Below are 21,951 nucleotides of genomic sequence, written 5' to 3'. Positions count from 1 at the left end.
TTCTGCGTGCTTTTGATGAGGTGATGGAGGCAGTCGATGGAAGACTGTGGAATAAGAAAATGGTATGCTTCGGCTGTGCTCGGAGATTCGGAGTCAAAGTTATTCTTCGGGAACCCGTAATCGATCGTAAAGTGCTGAGCGATGGATTCAACAGCTTTGAAAGTGTGTGCTTAATGTGCGGATTTGTTCTGTCTTTCATATCACCACCGATGACGCAGGGCCTTGCAAGTCCTTGCAGGGGTCGACGCCGTGGCTTTTTTAGCGTTCGATCTGCACCCTGCATCCGGCCCAGCTCTGGCGTGACCGATGGAGGAATGGCTGTGCACCCTGGCGCGGAGAAAGGATCCACTCAGAGATTTCAACGTGCATTCGGCTAGGCAACGTCCGAGGTTCTACCCGTTGCATTGATGTGCTGCTCCGAAAATAACAGTCAACCGCTGGGTAGCATTCAACGAACTCTCCTGTGTCAAAGCGAAGCGGGTCTTCTTGCTCGGCACTGCCTTCGGAGACATCTATCTCCCGAGCAGACTCGGCTGTCGGCCGTCCCAGCGCTGGGAACTGGAAACAACGGATCTCGCGATATACTCGGCTGTGATACGTGGCAGACAACCGCATGGCTGCTTGCAAACAGATCTAGTGCTGGGATCTCGCTTGTACATTGGACGATTAACGCTGTAGGCGGTGCAGTTCTCGTTAACACCGTGTCCAAACACATCTCAGCCACAGTTCTAGTAGCATCGATACCAGTCACATGTCTCTCTGTATGATCTGTGTACTTTCGTTCAGTCAAGGGGTCAGATCTTGTGACACCCCCAGATGTTTTGTCAGCTGCATTCGAGCGGAGGACGCGCAATGCTGCACACAGCTTAATACCGTTCTTCGATGCGGATGTGGATAACATACCCACTAAAGCCATCCAACTAGTTTTGATCTGCCTGGACAGTACCGGCTTCGTTCCGAGATACAAGCTATGCTTTACTTTGTTGTTTTAGGGGGTTTCACGTCTAGATCTCCGCGAAAGCTATCAATGTAACACATCTATCCAGTCTCTGATGAGTAGCAATTCCACATAGTACTACTCCAAGGAACAGTGAAACTGTCCACTCGAGAACGTCACACATGATTGTCTTCATTTTTTTGGGACTTGATGAAATGAAATGTGTATGCCATGCCTGCGACATACCTGTGACACAACTACTACCAAAGTAGACCAGCTCGCGAGCCGTGAAGGACTGCCATATTCGTGTGTGACATGTTCCCCAGACTTTCAGCTCGCTGCGTACCGGCACCCAGTCCTAAAGCGTCTAGTCCTGGCGACGTTTCACGGTGAAAATTCTTCGTTCAACGCATCCTGCGCAACAATATCGATAACGGTATTTCCGGAGGTTGCGAAAACCTCGCGGTGGATTGGTCAAGCTTTCAGGGTCCATCGCTTTTTCAATGCGGCTGTGCAGCCCTACAGCGCACGGATGACACTTGCCGCGGCATCCCCGACCAAGATTTCGGATCTCGAACGGTCTCTTGCTGCGAGCTCATTTGTGGAGTTGTACGCACTAGCCACACCTCGACGTTGCTTTGCTACGATCGAAGGTTCCCTTGCCAGGTTCAGGCTTCAGAGTCACCTTGTGTTTCTTTTTGGTTGACAGAGACACCGTATCTCTGCGCTCGATTCGCGCGCTCTTTCGCTTCAAGCCCATGAAGTGTCAATAGCTCGCTTACCCACACATGACATCACTTTACCCTCCTGCTTCGAGGCTGGAGTTACTTCCGAGTACCACTCGCTCGACATATTTCTTGGACGAAATAGGTGCTTGTACTGCACACTCTTCCCTGTGCTCGACGTCAATATCTTGGACACCACGCACTATGCCCGGGATTTGTGCAAGAATGCAGTCATTGATCGGCAACGGAAAGATGCTTGCGCTGTGTCTCAAAGCCGGCACCATACCACTCTAGTGTAAGCGCCCATTTCACCCAATCGCATCCCTCAACCTGTTTTACCCTGCGTCAGACCCAAGTTTTGTCCCGCTTCTTGTCCCGCAAAAGTCGGTTTCTCATGTCGATCATGACGCGGAACGCATTTCACTGGTGAATCCCACGATCATCACTATCGCAAGCCTGATGAGCGACGAAACACATGGTCCATCACTGTTCGCAACATCAACACCTGTATTCGCTATTATCCGTCTGGTAGCGTGTAGACATTAGGTTTGACAGAACCGCCGGGCAGCACGACCTTATCATGGAGGCTGCAGGGCAGTACAAGTATGGTTTTCATGTATGACCGACACGCAACGTCGCGTCAACTACTCCCCAGAATCATTCCAAGGTTATACCTCCGCGGCCCCTTTCCGTTTCGGCGGCCATAGGGATTTAGAGTCTTGTCGTTGCCAAGTCATGTCATCGACGATTAGGTACAGCGTCATCGCAACCGAACATGGAATCCCGTACTCGAGAGTATCAACTGCTCTTTACGATACCAACCTACATATAACCTCGTGGGTAAAAACGCATACTACTTACGACCTTCTTGATCAGACAGGTTGCTAACCCTTGTTGTTTTCGTGTTGGACACTCAGCTAAGAGTAGACATCTCTCCAGGATTACAGGTGCGACGTTCTGCTGAGAGTAAGGTTTGATCTATCCGCGCGTCCAAGCCCTCTCTCGGTCCTTCGATCCGCTTGGCTCTGGTTGAGTAAACACGAACACGAGTGTCTCAAACAGATTGAGCTCGATACGACTTTCCATTTACGTAGTTATATTGAATTTATCCACATATCAAAAATCGTCTGATCTATCATTACAAAAGCGTTGATTGCCCCTTCAGGCTTGGACTGGGCGTGTATTGTACAACGCTATCGTTCAGCTAGAGCTTGCTTTTAGATCTCGCCCACCCAGTAACCAATTTCGGCTGCTCGTAACGAGGGTACCTGTTCGATGCTCAGGCTCAGATCTCACCGCTCGGCAATCTCTCACCATAGATCCATAGTGATATTCAGATCTGCGTGGATGTCGAATCCGATCAGATGTTGTGGGTCATCGCTGGCGCTTAAAATTCGCGAACTGACTGAACGGTGGTTTGGGGTACGTGTTTCAAATTCACCTTGTGACTTGATAATTGAGCTGAAGGATATCACCCTGTCAAGCCACACCATTATTGCCAAAATGGTGCAAACAACGACAACACCAAAACACATATGACGAAGTCATGATCATGATAACTGCCAAGTAGCCTCGTAGTGTCATGTCAAGACGCTCCTCTCGCCCAAACGTAAGCCCAGTCGCGACTTTCGTTTACGCGATAGTTGTCGTTACGTACTGCTAGGTACGATACGTTGCTTTTCACGATCAAGAGAAGCTGCCTCGTACAACGCAAACTTTGGAGACATTGTGATTGTCACGGTCGATTCGCGACAACATTGCGGGTGCTAAGATTCGTTGACAATCTATTGGAATATAAAGCAACGCTTGGGCATATCATTCCACATACGACCATAGGACGCTGAAAATAGAGCTTCCCGTTCGCTCAGCTGTACTCAAGCAGTGTACCGGCGGATTAAGGGAATTCCCGCTGTTGTATGTTTTTGCTGTTTTGCTCGTGCCCGTGTTGAGTGAACGTTGGAAGTTCTTGGTCGTTCTTGCCTTTTGTTGTGGTGTTTTGGGCTGGAAGGAAGGAGCTACCTGTGCTTCACCGGCGTGATTTGGAGCGACGACGTAAGCACTTTGTGATGCCAGAGCCGTGACTTGAAGCACGCTTTCTCTTTTGAATCTATCCCTGCTGCTGTAGGTTTTTGTTGTTCCTATTCGCTGCCGGGGGACTAGTAATTGACACTCATCGTTCGTTCAGGCCTGGAACATCGTTGAAGAGCCACTCGCGTAGCCCTCTCAAGGAAGTCTAGCACAAGAGTCGGGTTACGCAAGTCTACCTCTGCTGCAACGCAAGTTTTGAGTACAGTAGGTTACTCGAAGATGTGTGCTTAAGATCACTGCCAGAGATTAGGAAACGCAGTGAGAGAAATATCGTCCTGTCAGAACTCTTCCTCCTTGAAGCTAATGTGGAAGAGAGAAAAGAAATGGGAATTACAACGATTGCATGACTGCAAGAACAAAGGTGTAAGACACCTACCGATTTCACCAAGACCACAATGGAGCAATGACTCGCTGCATCTCTATAAACTGATGACCCATAGTAGGCTCACCTCACGCAGCTGCACAACAAGGAATTTACCATCGCCTTTGCTGGCACCAACACCGTAGCCTATAAAATACTCATGGGCGCGTATCACGAAATCCAGAGCCCCGATCTGATACAGCGGCTGAGGCAGGAGCCGCTGACTGTTTGGCCGAATTCGCATGCCCCCCGCTGCCTCGTCGGCCTCGAAACACTATCCCTTCTCAGCACCACCATCAAGGAGACTTTTCACCTCATCTACTCGGACGTGTTGCTCACCTGCATTGTGCCTCTTGCGGGCGCCGTTCGGCAGGGGGCTACGGGTATGGGTTGGGACATGCCCACGGTAGAACCATTGAACGTTAGCCACATCTGTAACGAATCATGGTATGAATGGTATGCATTAGTATGATCTGCAAGGTAAGAGAGCTAGCTACGTGGCTCATGCCTTATGTGCATGCTAAGACGTGTAGCCATACCTAAGCATCGAGGTGCCAATTACACTGTTGGTTATGTCGTAGTTTTATGATGATTGGACAGACGAAATAGGATCAGTAAGAGAGCAGGATATCGCTACTCGTTTTGATGTTTGCAGGCGCAAACTTCAATCGCGAGATAGTGGTTTACTCGCGGTATCAATGTTGGCTTGCACATCACCACAACTTGTGTCGCGTATATGTGCTCAGGGGCAATCAATGTGCAAATCAGAGCCTAAAGACATCAAATTGTGGCTGTGCAATGACTTGTCGCCAATCTGTATCCCTCGCGTCGACACTAGGATTGGCCCTGGCCCTCCATACTGTGGCAACAAGGTCTTCCAAAACCACCAGATTTCTGAAGCCAAGCCTGCGCTGGGCTTGGAACCAAGCCCGCATGCGCTTCTGCACATCTGGTTCGTCACACTCAGCTCCAAGGACTAGCACAGGCCACAGCATTAAACAGCCCAGTGCGCCATGGCCAGCGCGGTCAATGGATTCCAGTTCCTGTATCCCCAGTTCTACAAGATCCTGCACTTCTGCTACCGGAGCGCAACGCACACTTCGCTGGAAGAAGACAAGCCCAGCGTAGTAAAAAGCCTTGGAAGTGTGGTGGATAACGATACTATGTGTTTTATCAGAGAACAGATCGTGGGGTGGCAGGCCAGGAAAGTCGAGATACAGCTGCAACTCAAAGGCATCGAGCGTCTTCTCCATTTCAGGTGTTCTGGCTGCGGATACACTCGTCAGTAGAACATTGATGTGATCGTGGGCTCGCAGGAAAGACCTCGAGACGCCATAATATGGGAAGGTGAACTCGAGGCCGTCTGAAGACCCGCTTTCGTCATCCAGGAAAGCCTTAAGATGAGCTGGTACAGAAAAGCCGCACAGAATGGCCATCTTGACCATGTGCTGACGAAAGGCGGATAAGGCGGTTTCATCCAAGCCTTGAGATTGTAGCTTGGCCAGATACGCCAACCCACCGGAAACGTGTGTCCGCCATCGTTGGGTTGTGCCAGAGATAGCCTCGACGGCGATACATGCCATTATGGCCATGGCAAAAGACTGGTCTCGATGCTCGTCGGCTCGTGCCAGATTGTGCCGAAGATGATGGACGGCCTCGTTGTCATGGTACAGAGCGAGCACGCGATCCTGCTCATTGGTCCGGCCGGTCAGCTCAAACATATTGTAGGCAGCGGATGCACAGAGGGCGTGGAATATGGCGACGTCAGCGTTGGAGCTTTTTGATTGAGAGACGAGACCTTTCAGTGCCATTGGCAACATCATAGTACGACAGGGATTATGTGGCTCATCAATAAGGACCAGTTTGCGGCTGGTGAAGGTGATCCAGTGGTAGATGAGCCGTTTCTGCTTAGACGGCATGGACAGAGCATCCAGATGGCGCGGCGGAGCGTGTCGCTCTTGTCTTCCAAGGCTTAGAAGAGTTTGAGCAGCGGGCACTGAGTCCCCACGAAAGTCGTTGAAAGACTGAACTGCGGCGTCTATCGTACTGTCTCTCTCTTGGTTGGTCGTCTCGGTCACGGAGAATGTATAGTGATCGTTAGGTGAATCTGTCGGTACTGTGATGCCAAATAGGCGCGGTGATGGTTGAGGAGGACCTCTGTCTGACTCGGGATGGAGTGATGCAGATGGGTGCACAGAGAACACGCAGAATGCCCCCTTTTCAAATTCTGACGACTCTCCAGGACACCATTCATCGATTTTAGTCAAGGTAGCATCTAGTTCTGGAGAAGCTAGACCTAAGAGAGGCAGGAAAGAACCAAGAGAAGTCAAAGACCGTCTGGAAACTCTAGGCTCTGGCCGGCGGGAAGTGTTACGATGGCCATGATCATGTTCATAGTCTGATGTATCATGCGGGTCATACTGCACCCAACTCAGACGGAGGCCATATCCTTCGCATGCAACACCAATCTGGCGACAGCGCTGGCAAAAGGGAGTCTCCCTACGCATCAAGAAGCCAGGTCAGTACAGTATCTGCGACTCGTATCTTCTCCTGACATGACTTACTCACCACACTTGACTCGACGCGAGCGGCAAGTCCAACACCCAGTAAAGCATTTTGTGCGCTGACTTTTCATACTTGGCTCAAACATGTCATCTCCAAAATTGAAGAGAGTGACTGGGTTGTGATGCTCGCTCGTCGAATCGCTTTGACTTAATGTTCAACAGACCCACATATCCGAGCGGGCACCCGATTGGCTCGCTTTCAACTGCCTCCATAATTGAAGCGGCTCGCTGTGACTTTCCTGTTCAGCCTTAGCTGCCTAACCAGTGCTCACTCCTGTTGCCGTGTTGTATTGCTCGAAATGAAAGTGGATTGAAATGGCTTTTGAAGGATACATGCATGATATCAACTACATTCGTTGTCTTCTTATAATCACATAAAGCCGCATGGCCCTTTCGTCAAAGTCTTCCGTTTCCATTCAATACCAGCCAGCCGGCAGTCGATTCTTGAGTTCTTTTTTGGCCTCTATCTTTCAACTTCAAGTCTTGTATCTCATTCAGTGTGCCAACATGGTTATTACAACTAGAAATCAGAACGCAACTCGGAAAGAGAAGGCAAACGCTTTAGCAGCCTCCCTGCAGCAGAGTCCTAAATACACTGATGGCGAATCTGATGAGTTTGAATTTGGCGGTTCCTTCGGTGCAGCATCGTTGATGGCCGGGTTTCCTCTTCTTATGTGGTACATGTGGATTGGTGCCACTTACTACAATGGCCGATTTCCCTTGCCTGATGCCAACCAGACCTGGGGAGATTTCGCCTACCACTTGGGTCATCTTATCTACGAGGGAGCATATCCCACAGCCAAGGCCTGGTCTATCTACTGGACATTTTTTATCTTTGAAGCACTTATGTTTGTCACTCTTTTCTTACCCACTCGATTGGCCCTCAGAGACTAACACGTACAAGGTATTGCTACATGCCTGGCGTGCTGAGCCAAGGCCGACCTCTGCGCCATGAGGGCGGTAAGAAGCTCCCGTACTATTGCTCCGCCTATACTAGCTGGTATGCAACTCTGGTCATAGCTGCCGTCCTGCACGTCGCCGGCATATTCCGACTATACACACTCATCGATGAGTTTGGGTCCATCATGACCGTGGCAATCCTCTCTGGTTTCCTAAACAGCATCATCGTTTATTTCCAGGCCATTATCCGTGGCCGAACCCACCGGCTCACCGGACATCCTATCTACGACTTCTTTATGGGTGCTGAGCTCAACCCTCGAATCGGAATCCTGGACTTCAAGATGTTCTACGAAGTCCGGATCGCGTGGTTTATTCTATTTCTCATCACTGCCTCCGTAGCGACGCGCCAGTATGAGACTCACGGCTACGTCTCTGCCGAAGTGATCTTCATGCTGATGGCACATTTCATCTACGCCAACGCCTGTGCCAAGGCCGAGCAGTTAATTGTTACGTCCTGGTGAGTAAACGGAGATCAAGAATACCAACACACACGCTCTATGTTTCTGGGTTGAATGAGGTCTTTTGATGACTGTGGCTGACTTGCCTTTTCTCATCGCAGGGATATGTACTTCGAGAAGTTAGGCTTCATCCTGACTTTTTGGAACATGGCTGGCGTGCCCTTCACCTACTGCCACTGCGCACTCTATCTCGCGCATCACGACCCATCCGAATACCGCTGGAGCCAACCTGCTCTGGCTGTCCTTTCCATTGTTTACCTATTCATGTATTGGATGTGGGACTCGTCGAACGGTCAGAAAAACTCATTCCGTCAACAGGAGCGCGGCCAGCTTATCAAGCGCAACGCATTCCCCCACATGCCCTGGACGGTCATCGAGAATCCTCGCGTTCTTGAGACGAATGCTGGAGACCGAATTCTGCTGGACGGGTGGTTCGCTATCGTGCGCAAGCCTAACTATGTGCCCGATATGTTCTTCTCCATGTCTTGGGGTCTCATCACGGGTTTCAAGTGAGTGGTTCCTGTTTCGTTCACATCCAACTTGATCGGCACAAACAAATGAGAGAGTTAGATTTTTTTGCTAACGAGTTCCTGTTTGGTACCACAGGAGCCCCTTCCCTTGGTTTTATTTCGTATTCTTCATGGTTATGACCATCCATCGTGCCCAAAGGGACATTGACAGATGTCGCAGGAAGTACGGAGACGCCTGGACCCAGTACGAAAAGGAGGTACCCTATTTGTTCTTTCCGGTAAGCAACACCACTACTAATGTTCTGACAGTAACAGGTGTGTGAGGAAAAAGCTAATAATTTTCAAGTATATCATTTAGAGTGGTTCTCGTCGCTGGTTGGAACTACAAAACGCCTCCATGCGTACGAACGAAATCATATTTATTGTTTCCCATCTAACCTCTCATCCACGTCGATACGAATACGCTATCTTTGAGTCTAGGCTATGGCGTTGCTATGATCCCTCAAAGACCTCTTGAGTAGGCAAGCATTCACACCGTAGCTTTATAGAAAGTAGCCACTCTAGCTTTGAGATGTGTAGTGGCGTAGTGTCATGGCGCATTCGCACGTCAACCCTTGCTGCTTAGTCCGTTTCGTACTCTCGAACCCACTCAACTCGATGTGGTGTAGAACGAGGCCAACCCCTGCAACTGTAAAGGCTACACGTTGACAAGTGGATTTGGATGCTAAGAGACATTGCGTAGATACGAGTCTATGAACACTCTAAAAACGGCCAGATTCTGAATCTCTTCTGGTGACTTGTTGTACTCATTGCTTCTGCGCATGACTAGTTGGAGCAATTTCTCGTTCTGTTGTTGTTTGATCGTAAAATCAAGCTGAGGGGCAACCCAACCCTCAGAGTCTGTAACCAGGTGCTTTCTAGCGATTTCCTGAATTCTGTGAAAATCGCGAAATTCCTCAAACTCTTGGTTGTGCTTTTGTATGTCATCTTCACTGAAGCTGAACGGGCAATCACCAGCGAACCCTAGATCTTGCCACGACTTAGAAAGCTGAATAAGACAGGCGCGAAGCGGTATTATACCCTCTTCTGAAGCCTCTCCACATCGAACAAACAGATCCCACAGGAAGGACGGCATGAAAAAAGCCTTACATGTCTGTTTGTTCTGGGACCTGCTGGATAATTCATACGCTTTAGCAAGCTTTGCTTCCTGTAGTTTGAACTCGGCAATCTCCTTATCATCCGCATCTAGTTGGTCAAAATCTTGCGGTAGTTCAGGCATCTCTGAGCCAAGGGCGTAGCCTTCGTCGACAGATAAGAATTCTGGGAACCGAGCTTGCAAGAACAAAGGCGCTCACTGCTCTCACACAGTACGCCACATCGCGCTAGATACTCCTAAGTGGCTCTAGTCCTAGCATAAGTATCTAGAAATCATTCTGTTATTTTGTTGCTCTTAACTCAGAGTCTCGTATTGTATTTCGTGATAGCTGCTATAATCCTTACTGAGACGCCTACAGAAGACACAGTCACTTTAAATATAAGTATAACATGCACACCTCAGGATCACGATAAAATCTACTAGGCTAACGATTAAGGAAAAACATTTCCTTGCGTACATACATCGAATGTAGTATTTAGGTGTTAGAGTTTGCCTCTAGCCCCTAAGTATCCCGACTAGTCATCTTCCTAAGGGGGAAGGCAATACGATAAGGGGATGGCTAACAAACTAAAAAACAAAAAAGACCAAATAAACAAGACACCTCTACTATTATTGTTCGATCCGTAACAATGAGCGAGTATAAATGCTGTCGGAAGACTGATTGTGAAAATCATGAATGGCCAAAATAGAAACCAACCTAATATGAAACACAAAGCAAAAGATAAGAACAACCCTGTAAGCCAGCTTTTCTCTGTCTTCATCCGCGTCCACCACTTTGACATACGGAGTTTAGATTGAGATGTCCATTCGGTAGATTCAAGGAGGTCAGTAGGAGTAGAACGCTTCGTGTATGAGATCGATCCACCGCGCAAATCTTCTTCAATTAGGCGGCACAGACGGGATTCTGGAAGGCCTGATATATCCTCTCCCACAATGTCGATCTGGGTGCGCATTGCTTCTGCAAGCTCGATAATGGTTTTGTGTTTTCCTGCTACCTCTTTTACACCTTTCTGTAGCAAGATACGATGTGAGTGAGACCATATCATGAAGGTTCCAATGGTCCAAAGCAACAAGAATATGATCATGAGATTGAGTTGGATGAATGAGAAGCCCCATTGATAGTTCTGTTTGGAAATTAGCCTGGTTTAAACAGAATTCGATTTTGGTCACAAACTTTCACAGTCTGACAACTGCCATTCTCTTTTATGTACTCGAGATTGTACGTCTGGTTTGACGACGTCCAAGTTATCTGAGAGGAATTGGTGAACAGCTCGTCGTTGGGATTTGGATCCGTCCAATTCCAGCGAAAACGAGTTTCATGGGGCTGATATATCTTGCACCTCAAACAGACATACAGTCCTAGAAAGATTAACAGTCTCACCCTAGTCGCAACAAGTGGCAATTGGTGCTGATTGAATTCACCAGTAATTGAAGTAATGTGTTAATCCGGACGACGACTATCACAACGAATATCTGACGTTCTGTCTCCCCTACTTGTTATCTCTATATGTTGTTCTCTCTGTGTTATACAACCGTTTATATCCAACCATTGTCCATAAAATCCAACCACATAGACTGGCACGAAACCGACAGCGAGGCAAGTCGCTTCTAATGAATTCAGCCCTTCTTCTTGTAAGTCGGTTCGAGGGGCGGGTCAGCTTCCTTGACCAACATTTGGACATACGAGTCAAACCACACACCAGCCTTTGGTGCGCCCGCAAGCCCACATGCACCGTCGCTCTCCCCACCTGGTTTGATCCATACGAGGCTGTCAATGAGAGTGTTGTTGGTGATGGTGGATGGGCGCGGACCATAACCAGTTGGCTCGACATTACACCATTCACCCCATTCCGCGCGCGCACCCGGCTTAGCGACACGACCTTGATCGGTTATGAAATGTGTAGGAAGATCTTTGGCTGCGAGAAATGGTGCGAGAGACTGGGCGAAATGATTTTCATCCCAGGAAGGATTGTACTCGGTGTAGTTCTCGCGTACCTTGGCGTTGAAGGGGTTATAGTTGGAAACGTTGGTTGCCCAACCGCGGACCTTGGAGTTTTTGTTCAGTTTCTTTGCCGCAGTAACGACACGTGCAAAGACGTCAGCCGTGAGAGGAAGATTGTCGGCCCAGCCCAGCCATCCGCCGTGCGCGGCGTCGATGTACAAATGGACATTAGGGAACTGGAGCTTGGAGATCGCATATGCGATGCCCTCCTCGTAGATAGGCGTAGCGGTCGCACACTTCGGAATGGCCTGGTTGGTAACCGCGTTGCCCAGACTATCTGGCTCTACTACGATGGCGAACTCAAGATCCGGGGCTTTGGAGACAAGCTGAGCGTACTTGTCGATGAAGTCCTTCTTGTATACCTTCAGGCCGTTGTTGGCGCTTTCGAGCTCTCCGGCTGACTCGCCAGCCGAACAGTCGCGGTCAGGAAGGTTGTAAAGCACCAGACCGACCATCATGCCGTTACGACGACCCTTTTGATCACGGGCTTCCTTGATCGCCGTAGTGATGTTGGAGAGATGAGCGCGCGAGGTCACCCAGGTGAAGGTAGAGATCTTTTCCGCGACGGTACGCGTGCGGGCGGCATTGAGTTTGTCTCCCTGCTTCTCGAAGGCCTTGATAGTTTGGTCGAGTTTTTTGCCGTAGCTCTCAGGGACGTATCGATCTTTACCCTCCCAGGGGTTGCTGTCGGCGAACGTGGCGCCAGTGAGAGCGGCAGCTGCTAGGAGAAGATGAGTGAACTGAACCATTTTCAATATCTCAGGTTGCCAATGGAAGGAAACGACTGTAAGGCACTGGTGGAAGTGTGAAGAAAGAACCTAACCAAGTTCTTTTATATCTTTTAATGGACTTTCATGCACTATTGTTGATTTAATTCATTCCACGTGCATGCCCCTTGCTTTCACATAGATGAGGTTCGAACCGACGGCTCGCGATAGTCAACATTCATCCGCGCAAAAAGTACCCAAGATCTTGGTAGGAGGTCAAGCGATGGCGTAGATGTCCTCCAGTAGCACGGACGACCAACATAGTTCTCCAGTTAGTACACTAGTTCAGAGAAGGGATGAATTATCAGGTACCGTAACCCCTGCATGTTACAGCCAATTAGCAACTGCAAGACGTCTTGGACGTTCATCTATTTTCCGGCATCCTCTCCGGAACCCCAGGAACGACATCCCGTTGGTGTGGTTGTGTAACGGTCTTAATCTCCAGGCTTTCCCTCATTGGAGGACCTGTTGAAACAGGAACCGTGAACGATGGAATGTAAGGGAGACCCTAGCGTCACTTTCTCCTGCATGAAAGCCGTTTGTGAGTAACTTGGGTTTCGAGGTATAGACCTAGTTCGCATCTTTATTCCAAGATATTGAAGTGGCTAGTATTGTATCAAACACCCGAACAGATAGACGCGTGAAGATGCCACGTAGCGTGATGTGGTATATCGAATCTCGCTCCAAAAAGATATGCACTTAAGTAAGTAGCTCGATGCTATCAGACCCAGGGTTGTATTCTTAGGTATGTGCCTTCTTGATCAGGGGGACGACAGCCCGCCGAGACGCAAAATAACAGCGGGACCACAGAGGCAAATCCGGACCACCGGCCGGTTCATCCGTTTTCATCGTCAGATTGTGTTCCATGTAGCATTTCTTTTTGGATATGCACAGATACGGATGACTTGGGGTCGTTTTACCACGCCGCCGTGTTGCGGTTGAATTTGTCGTCCTACCTTAGGGCTTTTGTGATAAAGAGTTTGTCGACCAGCAGCTGGTGACCTTGACATGGTCTAAGCCATCGGGTAGGTTCTGCACGTTTGTCATCTTGTCATGCACAAACAAGACTCATACATCTTCGCTAACGCAAATTTTCCGTGGAGGGTGTCGCTGCTGTCCAGTGGAGCAGTGCAGTGAAGTTCGAAGTTGTCGGTGGTAATGCCGAGGTCTACACATAAGGACATGAATTACGCTAGATTAGCGCATTACATCATAGTTTGCTGCAACTCCCCATCATCCTCACTATCTACTCTATCATACCTTAAATCGCCAGCCTCACACCGTGGCATTTGGAATCATTATATGAGCTCGCCGTCGATTTTTATAACCACTATGGTTCAACATCTGTACAATCGTCGAGACAACCCACTCCCAAAATGGTTGATCACAATTGCGCATCGGACTGAACACTCAGCTGCCAAAGTGCGGAAGTACTAGAGAGTAACGACGAAAGTCAAAATATTTAGACTAGCCTTAATGATTGGGTAATAGATAAAACTGTGCTAAGCACGAAGCGTCTTCACGTTTATTAGTCACCAAGGCCAACTTTGCGACTGCATGATATTGCAACGCTGTTGTACATGCGGTAGGGGGCGGATAAAAGAAAGGTCAGACTAAAACTATGTACAAGGACGGCTGACCCGGCTGTGTCAGGCAGAAACCATACGAGGCTATTGTCTCTAGTATCCGCAAGACATCTGCAGGCCAACTACAATCACTAATAACTCAGTGCGAACAGCAGTATGTACTCTTTACTTTTTGTAAGCTCAGGAGTCAGTAGATACTCTATGCTTACTGGGTACCTTGTTGGTGTAGTATCTGGTATGAGGCAGCGGTGTGCATGGACCAAACTAACTAAACATACAACAAATTAAACTAACCGGCTTTTACCCAGCCAGATCACACCATAATCTCAGTAGCGACAATCACTAACAACCCTTTCGATTTTGGGCATAATTGTGCTCAAGATGACACCAAGATAATTGGGAAACTTTTTGGTGTCTCCGTGGCCAGAGCGGAATCATCACGTTGGAACCACGCGAACTTAACAGAAACACGTAGTGTATATCTTTATTCGGTTCAATGGATTGATCACGTAGAGAGGCTGTTCTAGGTAACCCATCGATCTTTGCTCGCATTAAGGCTGGTTGTATGGTTATTTTAGTCCATCCAGTCCATAGGCCTTAGTCTGAGGCGAAGCAAGTAGGTTGCTAAGATAGCGTGACTTGGCCGAGCACGCTTTTTCATCAACCTCTCCTGCATAAAGTAGGTGAGCCGATTTCTTACAAGACAGCTGAGTGCATCGTATGACTTGTCAGCTCTTTCAAGAATAGGCGGTATGCGGAGAATATACTAGATTCGTTCTACTTGGCAATTACAGCTGTTTCTCCCTTTTTCCCTCCCGATTTTCTTTCTTAGCTCTCCTTTTCCCCTTTCTCCTGACACCCTCCTCCTTAATTGACTTCATGTTTCCTGGTGAAAGCTTGGATTGATCGTAGACACAACCATCTAGCACCTGGGCAGTGTTCCCCTGGCGAGCGCTCCCTGGGCACCCAGGCACCTCTGCTTTCCAGCAATCTCTGGGCTCTCGGCTCCAGGGTTGACACCGTTGAATTGTTGGCAAATCTCACCGGTGACAGTACCGCATGAGCCGCTGATGGTGGCAGAGTCGCCAAAGTTGGAGTTAATGCCCGCAACGTTGGTCCTGATGCCGTTGGCGCGGAGACCAGTAACGGTCACCTGTCGGGGGGACCGAGCCTGGTTGTTACCGCCTAGTATCATATAATCAGTAATGAGATCTAAGAGTTTGAGTTAGGATGAGGATCTAGACTTACAGTTGCCGCATGACCTGTAAAGTTTGCCAACATTGACGACCGTGTAGTTCTCGATCGTGACCCTACCAGGTCCATTATGCTGGACAACCTTGTCGTTGGCATTCTGAGCTCCTCCACCGGTGATGAGCACATCACCGCTTCCAGTAGCAGAGATAGCGTCTGTACACGTTTGTCAGCAGAGGTCGTTGTTTTGCGTTCGAAGACACTCCATACCTTCGCAGACATCACGGAACCAAACGCTCCTGACAGTGCAAGCTCCCGAGCAGTGAACACCATCTAGCTGGCGTACACCAATGATGGCGTTGCGGAGAGTAGCACCTGAGCCCAGGATGAACACAGCGTCCTCGGGTCCAGGGCTGCCGCTATCGTTGCAAGTCACACCGCGGTCGAATTCGCGGTTGCCAAGGTCCACAGTCGTGCCAGCGGGGATGTTGCAAGCCCTGGCAAGCACATTGACGTTGCCAGAGGTCGTAAACGTGCATCCAGCAGGAAGTCCCGTAATGGGTCCTGAGACCGCGGGGAAAGTGAGGCTCTGAGCGGCAGAGACACCGATGTAGAGGGCGAGAGTGAGGTACTGCATCTTGATAGATTGGATTGAAAGAGGTGGTTGATTGAAAGAGTTAGAGAAGAGGTTGTCTGATAGATGGGTGTATGGATTGATAGATAAGAAGTTGTTGGTAGTGGTGGATGTTGATTGTGGGACATCTCTACTCTTCTTATACTCTGTTGCTGGCTCTCTCTACCAGATTGAGTCTTTCACACACTGGGTTAGAGTTTGTCAATGGCTTGCCCTACCGGACCGAATCTTCTGCAAGTAAGCTTACACTCCATCACTACCCTCCCTTAGAGGTTTGAATTGTGTAGAGGTTGAACAGAAAGGCCCGTCTTCGATGGACATAGTGACGGACTAGACGAACTAGCTCAAACACGAACGACTTAGCTATACGTGTAGATGAGAAAGTAAGACCGAGCGTAGTGTTACTAGGGCGTGAGGGTTGAGCACTTTAGTCATCGGCATATCAGAAAGTCAGGTCACTCTATTATTATCATCGCCTGTACTTGGCGATTCTTATGTTTGAGACCACAGCCACTTTGTGTAGTCAAGCACAATATGGTCTCTGTTAACTCTGGATCCTTTCTGCTGGCCATATTGTACTGCAACCATGCTAATAACATTTCAATCAAGTACGTTGGATTTGGTACGGCAGCTTCCGTGGATATCAAACTTTGATTGAACACAGAAGACTATGGGAAGTTCTAGTCTCAAGGAAGGCGGACGAATGTTGCAACAAGGTGAACGAGAGCTGGCTCAACAGGTAAGCCGATCACTTTAGTGTACCTCCATACCTGCGAAGGGACCACCAATCATCGGGGAACAGGTATGTGAATCCCTTCCCTTGGCGTCATGCCATTCTTCACTGTCCACCGCAACGACCGTTTCATCACCAATATTTGATATCTTGGCGCTACCCCGACTGTCAAGTGGAGACGACCTCGTGGCTTAGCACTCATGAAGATCTTTCTCATGCTACTGAAAAGGCAAGGTCCATCTGAACCCTGAAAAGCAGTCCCATGGTCACGGCCATTGTAAACTCCGACTAAAAGTCGTGTTCGCACGGACAATAGGACAATTCTAAGAAAACCGACTACAACCGGGACTGTGAAGTGACGGTTTGCAAGGGACATATTTGTGGCTAGCGGGTTCAGGGTGCTGGCACGTTGTGCCTTCTCTAAGCGCTGTAGTTGTAGATTTATGCTATTCGCCCAAGCACTGAGGTAAAGGGGGTAGAGAATACGATAAGACCCTATTATGATGTAAGGCTATGCAGCACTTGGAGTGATATCTGCTAGGTATAGTACGCGTCTCGATGCACATCGTAGCAGCTTCGCTGCGCGGGCTAACCACCTGTTGAAGCTTGATCGTGATGGTCGACAATGAATGCGAAGGCCAGAAGTGCGAGTGCGAATGTCTAGCAAAGCATCAATCGCGCCATCTGAGACGATGGTATGCGCCAAGGGTCTAATGGGTTCTGGTGATGTTGAGCGGCCCATCGGAAGCTTCGCCGCCGGTTCATCGCCAGACATGCAGGTAGCGTCCTAGTGCGGCTGAGAGTTTTTCGGCAAATTCCTTCTACGGCCTAGACCAGACCTTGCGATCGGACGCTCAGCTTCATTAGACAGCTTGCTGAAGAGAGCTAAAGCACGCCAACGCCAAGGATGAATGCCAGATCGCCTATCAAACACCTCGATGCGTCCGAATGCGGAGTTGGAGGGATCTATGTAGTACCGGCCCGGTCCCGTAGCGAGGAACGTCAGAAGGAGGAGGCCAAAACGACTACAACGTACTCAGCACTGGGTTTGGGCTTACCTTCAGAAAATTTTCTCAGCCAGAAATTACTTGTCCACTAACTTTGTGACATGTGCGATCGGATCTCAAGAGGTATCAGCCCACGTGTGTCAACGAGGAATTAACCCTCACGATACGAGATGACATGCATAATGATCCGCTTGATCTACCCTTGTAAAGTCAAATCTCATCACTACTACCATTACCATCGCCATCTCGATCAACTCGGCCACTTGGCATTGCCCTGCATCGCATCTTTCGTATACACTACACTATTTCAGATCTCCATCATTCCCCATGCGGTCTACAAAAGGCGCAACCCATTACAAAGCGGTTATATATACAGTGCAATACCGTATATGCACGTCTGTATGCTCAACGGGCTTGTAGTCGATTGGCACTAGTATCTAGCCTTGCTTATGTGGCGCTGCATTCCCGTATACCCGTTTCGCAATGTGCCGCACCTAGGTAATAGAACGCAGCCTGCCAAGTAGGTCCAACCAACGGCAGTTACTAGCCCCCAGTCACTCACACACACGTACCTACACCGACTCTCCATCACCCCCCGTCATGCTTCTCCTGACGTCCTCTCATACTGATCAAGCACGCAATGTTTCCCCACACCCCCAGCCACCTCTTGCCCGTACATCCAAACATCCCACATTTGGATTTTGGCAAAATGAAGTGATTGCGCAATGATGTTGTAGCGTAACGAGTTAGTCTCCAGAGGTCTACAGAAACCAAGCTTAGGGGGACAATTTGAAAATGCATCAGGGGACACAACGGTACATCTCCCCTTCCAGTGGGCTACCTTGTTCCAAGCAGAAAAGCTATGATAGAACTACAGTGATGAACAAGACAGACAAGATCACATCCCCACACCAGCTAATATAAAAGTACAAATCGATATTAAGTTTTCATATTACTACGATCTTGCAATTCTCAAAGTGTGCCTGTTTTCTAGAGAACTTCACGAGTCGATGAGTTACTTTTGCACGTTTGATAGCGATATCCTTCTGGAAGCCGAGCCCGAGCAGTTAATTTGACCAAGAGTTCTTCTTACTGCCTATTCCATCTTCTTCTCCTCGAACATACCCTTTCCTTTGGAACGCGATGCTCTTCTCTGTCCTGTTCTGATTAGCTCTGTCCCGTCGTGCCCCCAAATTCTCACTACCAATCTCCCGCGCCTGTGAATATGCCAATGCCATTCCTTGATCCTAACACTAATACTATTTAAGCCAGTCATACATAAGCCAAGCTCCCTCTCGTCTTGCCTTCCTGCTTACTTCACTCAAGTCCACCGCTTTTCACCTCTCCGCCCGACAATCTTCGGGCCAGAAAATCCATCCCCTCTAAACTTCCCCAACCAGCATCAAAGCACAATATCCAGCATGATCCATTCCCAACATCAAGCACCGGGCAACCTCCTCTCAATGCGTCAAACTACAGTTCCATTCATCTTGATAAATGCCACGACTCGACAACAAGATTGAACATTGCAAATAAGGGTGAAGTCATGCTGTCTAGACATGTCCTAGTAAATTGATACCGGTATCTGGCTTTGGTGTTGTGGCGCCGTATGTCCGTCTCACATTGTTCTGTGCCTAGAACGCAGCCTGCCAAGTAGATACGGTAAGTACAAGGACACACCGCCTCTCTTTTACAATTTCCTGGTAATGTGTGGAGTAGTAGGAGAGGAAGTTGGTGTTCCTGTTCTCGGTTTTATGTTAAATGTCTCGGGTACTCTGCATCCAGTGTGTTGTTGACGGGCGCTACTGAAGTAAGTATCTACCTACTAAAGGTGATCCAACGAAAACATGTGAAGATATTTAATCTGGCCAGGAATAGGAGCCAATGGCGGTAATCCCCAACATTTTGTGCCTCTGATGTTCATCTTAGGTGAGACACACGTTCTGCAGATGACTGACTGACTAGAAATTCTGACTGACTAGAAATTCTGACTGACTAGAAACTCCATGTCAGCGGAAACACAACCCCAGTATAACCGTGTTCGGCGTCGACGTATCGGCTATACGCTGTGCCCAAAAGGGTAAACACCTCGGCACGACGCGTCTGGGGAAATGCGGAGGTGGGGAACTGAGGAAACAGTTCATCGGTCCATGGACATACCTCGGCTGTCCATGGACTAACGCAGACAGGTAATTGCCACCTGCCAAGGCTGTTAGCATGGACAGATGAACTTTTAGCGAAACGTGTTCTAAATATATTAGAGATATTTTATAATATTTCTATTTTACTTATATAGAAGTTTTCTAACTTGTTCTAAACAAGTTCTAAAGTAGTTCTAAAGATCTTTCTAATACATTCTACTATTTACTTAGAAAATACTTTAGTTTTATTAGGGTTAGAGTTAGTTAGAGGTTAGGGTTAGGTTAAGGTTAGGGTTAGTTAAGGTTAGAGTTAGTAGAATTAATAAAATAAATCTTTTTCTATTATATTTTAACTTGTTCTAAAGATTTTCTAAACTAGTTCTAGTAGTCTTAAAACTAAAGTGATGCTAGCTACTTTAAGCGCTTGGCATGGTCAGCCGAGGTATTTCCATGGACCGATGAACTGTGTCCTCTGGGGAACTACAGGTACTCCACTTCATCACATCAGCAACATCCACCAACTTGCTCGACAAACAATCGCTCGTCTTGAATCCCCCATCACCCATCACCCATCTCACTCCCCACCCCATCCCCCTACACCTCCCCCAAACCAGCAAAAATGGTCGGCCCCAAACAACCCGTCTACGTCCTCGGCGTCGGCATGACCAAATTCATCAAACCCCGCGGCAAAGTAGACTACCCCGAACTCGGCTTCGAAGCGGGCGTCAAAGCCATGCTAGACGCCCACATCAACTACGACGACGTCGACCAAGGCATAGCATGCTACTGCTACGGCGACTCGACCTGCGGCCAGCGCGTCTTCTACCAGTTCGGCATGACTGGCATCCCCGTGTACAACGTCAATAATAATTGCTCCACGGGCTCGACGGGGCTGTACATGGGCAGGAATATGATTGCGCATGGGGCTGCCGACTGCGTGCTTGTTGTTGGCTTTGAGAAGATGTTTCCTGGGTCTTTGCAGACGTTTTTTCAGGACCGCACGAATCCGACCAGTACGACGAATCTCATTATGAAGGAGACGCGCGGGATTACGAATGCGCCGGGGGCGGCGCAACTGTTTGGGAATGCGGGGCGGGAACATATGGAGAAGTGCGTTTCCCTTACTACAAACCTCCCCCATGTCTGTCCAAGCAAAGAAATGACCTCAAACTAACAACAACAACAACAACAACAGATACGGCTCCACCCCCGCCGACTTCGCAGAAATCGGGCGCATAAACCACGCCCACTCAAAGCACAACCCGTACTCACAATTCCGCGACGAATACACACTCTCCCAAATCCAATCCTCGCCCATGATCCACGCCCCCTTGACAAAACTGCAATGCTGCCCGACCTCCGACGGCGCCGCAGCCGCAGTCCTAGTCTCGCAATCCTTCCTCGACGCGCGCCCGGACTTAAAAGACCAAGCCATCCTAATCGCCGGCCAGCGCCTCGCAACAGACACCCCCGCGCTCTTCAACCGCAGCGCCATCGAGCTCGTCGGGTACAGCATGAGCGCGCTCGCGGCCCGCGACGCACTGGCAGAAGCACACGTAACACCCGCCGACATCTCCGTCTGCGAACTCCACGACTGTTTCTCCGCCAACGAAATGGTGACTATCGAAGCGCTGGGCCTGGCGCCAGAGGGAAAAGCCCACGAGCTCATCCGCGCAGGCGGCATTACATACGGCGCGGACAGCAAACTGGTCGTCAACCCCTCCGGCGGCCTCATCTCAAAGGGCCACCCGCTCGGCGCGACGGGGCTGGCGCAGTGCGCGGAGCTGGTGTGGCATCTGCGCGGGTGGGCGAATAATCGCAGTGTGGCTGGGACGCGGGTTGCGCTGCAGCATAACCTTGGGTTGGGGGGCGCGGTGGTGTGCACGGTGTATAAGCGGGGGGATGGGGGGGAGGCGGTCGATGTGTCGGATGAGGTGGTCGCGCAGAGGACGGGGTTGGGGTATAATCCTGCGACGCGGGCGAGGGGGTTTACGGGTGAGCAGGTGGATGGCGTGAGGAGTCGGAGGGCGAGGAGTGAGTGGGCGTTGCAGGATGTTGGGGAGAAGGTTGAGAGTAGGTTTTAGACTGTGATGAGTGATGACTTGGAGGGCGGGATGAATCGAATGCGTGTGTGTTTTTCTTGGTCTGGTGTATTGTATTACTTCTCTTCC

The 21,951-nt window shown here is 49.2% G+C and overlaps 7 protein-coding genes across 7 annotated transcripts; 2 read left to right on the top strand and 5 right to left on the bottom strand.

Annotated features, from left to right (window-relative positions):
• Window positions 1-191: 191 nt before the first annotated feature.
• P153DRAFT_57525 (uncharacterized protein) lies at window positions 192-1,036 on the bottom strand. Its single transcript, XM_033673290.1, has one exon. It carries the CDS (start codon window positions 914-916, stop codon window positions 467-469), a length of 450 nt encoding a protein of 149 aa, XP_033521458.1. The 5' UTR covers window positions 917-1,036; the 3' UTR covers window positions 192-466.
• Window positions 1,037-4,645: 3,609 nt separating this feature from the next.
• P153DRAFT_398440 (uncharacterized protein) lies at window positions 4,646-6,784 on the bottom strand. The gene is made up of 2 exons (XM_033671641.1): window positions 6,676-6,784; window positions 4,646-6,610 (listed from the first exon to the last, which is right to left on the bottom strand). Exons 1-2 carry the CDS (start codon window positions 6,759-6,761, stop codon window positions 4,876-4,878), a joined length of 1,821 nt encoding a protein of 606 aa, XP_033521457.1. The 5' UTR covers window positions 6,762-6,784; the 3' UTR covers window positions 4,646-4,875.
• Window positions 6,785-6,980: 196 nt separating this feature from the next.
• Window positions 6,981-9,041, top strand: P153DRAFT_424397 (C-24(28) sterol reductase). The gene is made up of 5 exons (XM_033672483.1): window positions 6,981-7,523; window positions 7,580-8,092; window positions 8,195-8,602; window positions 8,700-8,841; window positions 8,910-9,041. The coding sequence occupies exons 1-5, from the start codon at window positions 7,060-7,062 to the stop codon at window positions 8,919-8,921; spliced, it is 1,539 nt and encodes a 512-aa protein (XP_033521456.1). The 5' UTR covers window positions 6,981-7,059; the 3' UTR covers window positions 8,922-9,041.
• A 246-nt stretch (window positions 9,042-9,287) lies between these two features.
• Window positions 9,288-9,914, bottom strand: P153DRAFT_295386 (uncharacterized protein; the record flags this gene model as incomplete). Its single annotated transcript, XM_033664025.1, has 1 exon — window positions 9,288-9,914. A coding segment is annotated over one exon (627 nt), but the record flags the coding sequence as incomplete, so codon positions are not given.
• A 1,422-nt stretch (window positions 9,915-11,336) lies between these two features.
• Window positions 11,337-12,470, bottom strand: P153DRAFT_296230 (glycoside hydrolase family 6 protein; the record flags this gene model as incomplete). Its single annotated transcript, XM_033664074.1, has 1 exon — window positions 11,337-12,470. One exon carries the CDS (start codon window positions 12,468-12,470, stop codon window positions 11,337-11,339), a length of 1,134 nt encoding a protein of 377 aa, XP_033521454.1.
• A 2,526-nt stretch (window positions 12,471-14,996) lies between these two features.
• P153DRAFT_387612 (polysaccharide lyase family 3 protein) lies at window positions 14,997-15,902 on the bottom strand (the record flags this gene model as incomplete). Its single annotated transcript, XM_033670670.1, has 3 exons — window positions 14,997-15,259; window positions 15,323-15,481; window positions 15,536-15,902. 3 exons carry the CDS (start codon window positions 15,900-15,902, stop codon window positions 14,997-14,999), a joined length of 789 nt encoding a protein of 262 aa, XP_033521453.1.
• Window positions 15,903-20,399: 4,497 nt separating this feature from the next.
• Window positions 20,400-21,864, top strand: P153DRAFT_387611 (thiolase-like protein; the record flags this gene model as incomplete). The annotated part of the gene is made up of 2 exons (XM_033670669.1): window positions 20,400-20,890; window positions 20,976-21,864. The coding sequence occupies 2 exons, from the start codon at window positions 20,400-20,402 to the stop codon at window positions 21,862-21,864; spliced, it is 1,380 nt and encodes a 459-aa protein (XP_033521452.1).
• Between the last annotated feature and the right edge of the window lie 87 nt (window positions 21,865-21,951).

The sequence above is a fragment of the Dothidotthia symphoricarpi genome (genome assembly GCF_010015815.1).
Source record: "Dothidotthia symphoricarpi CBS 119687 unplaced genomic scaffold P153scaffold_15, whole genome shotgun sequence".
NCBI classification, from domain to species: domain Eukaryota; kingdom Fungi; phylum Ascomycota; class Dothideomycetes; order Pleosporales; family Dothidotthiaceae; genus Dothidotthia; species Dothidotthia symphoricarpi.
This window is presented reverse-complemented; position numbering and strand designations above follow the sequence as displayed.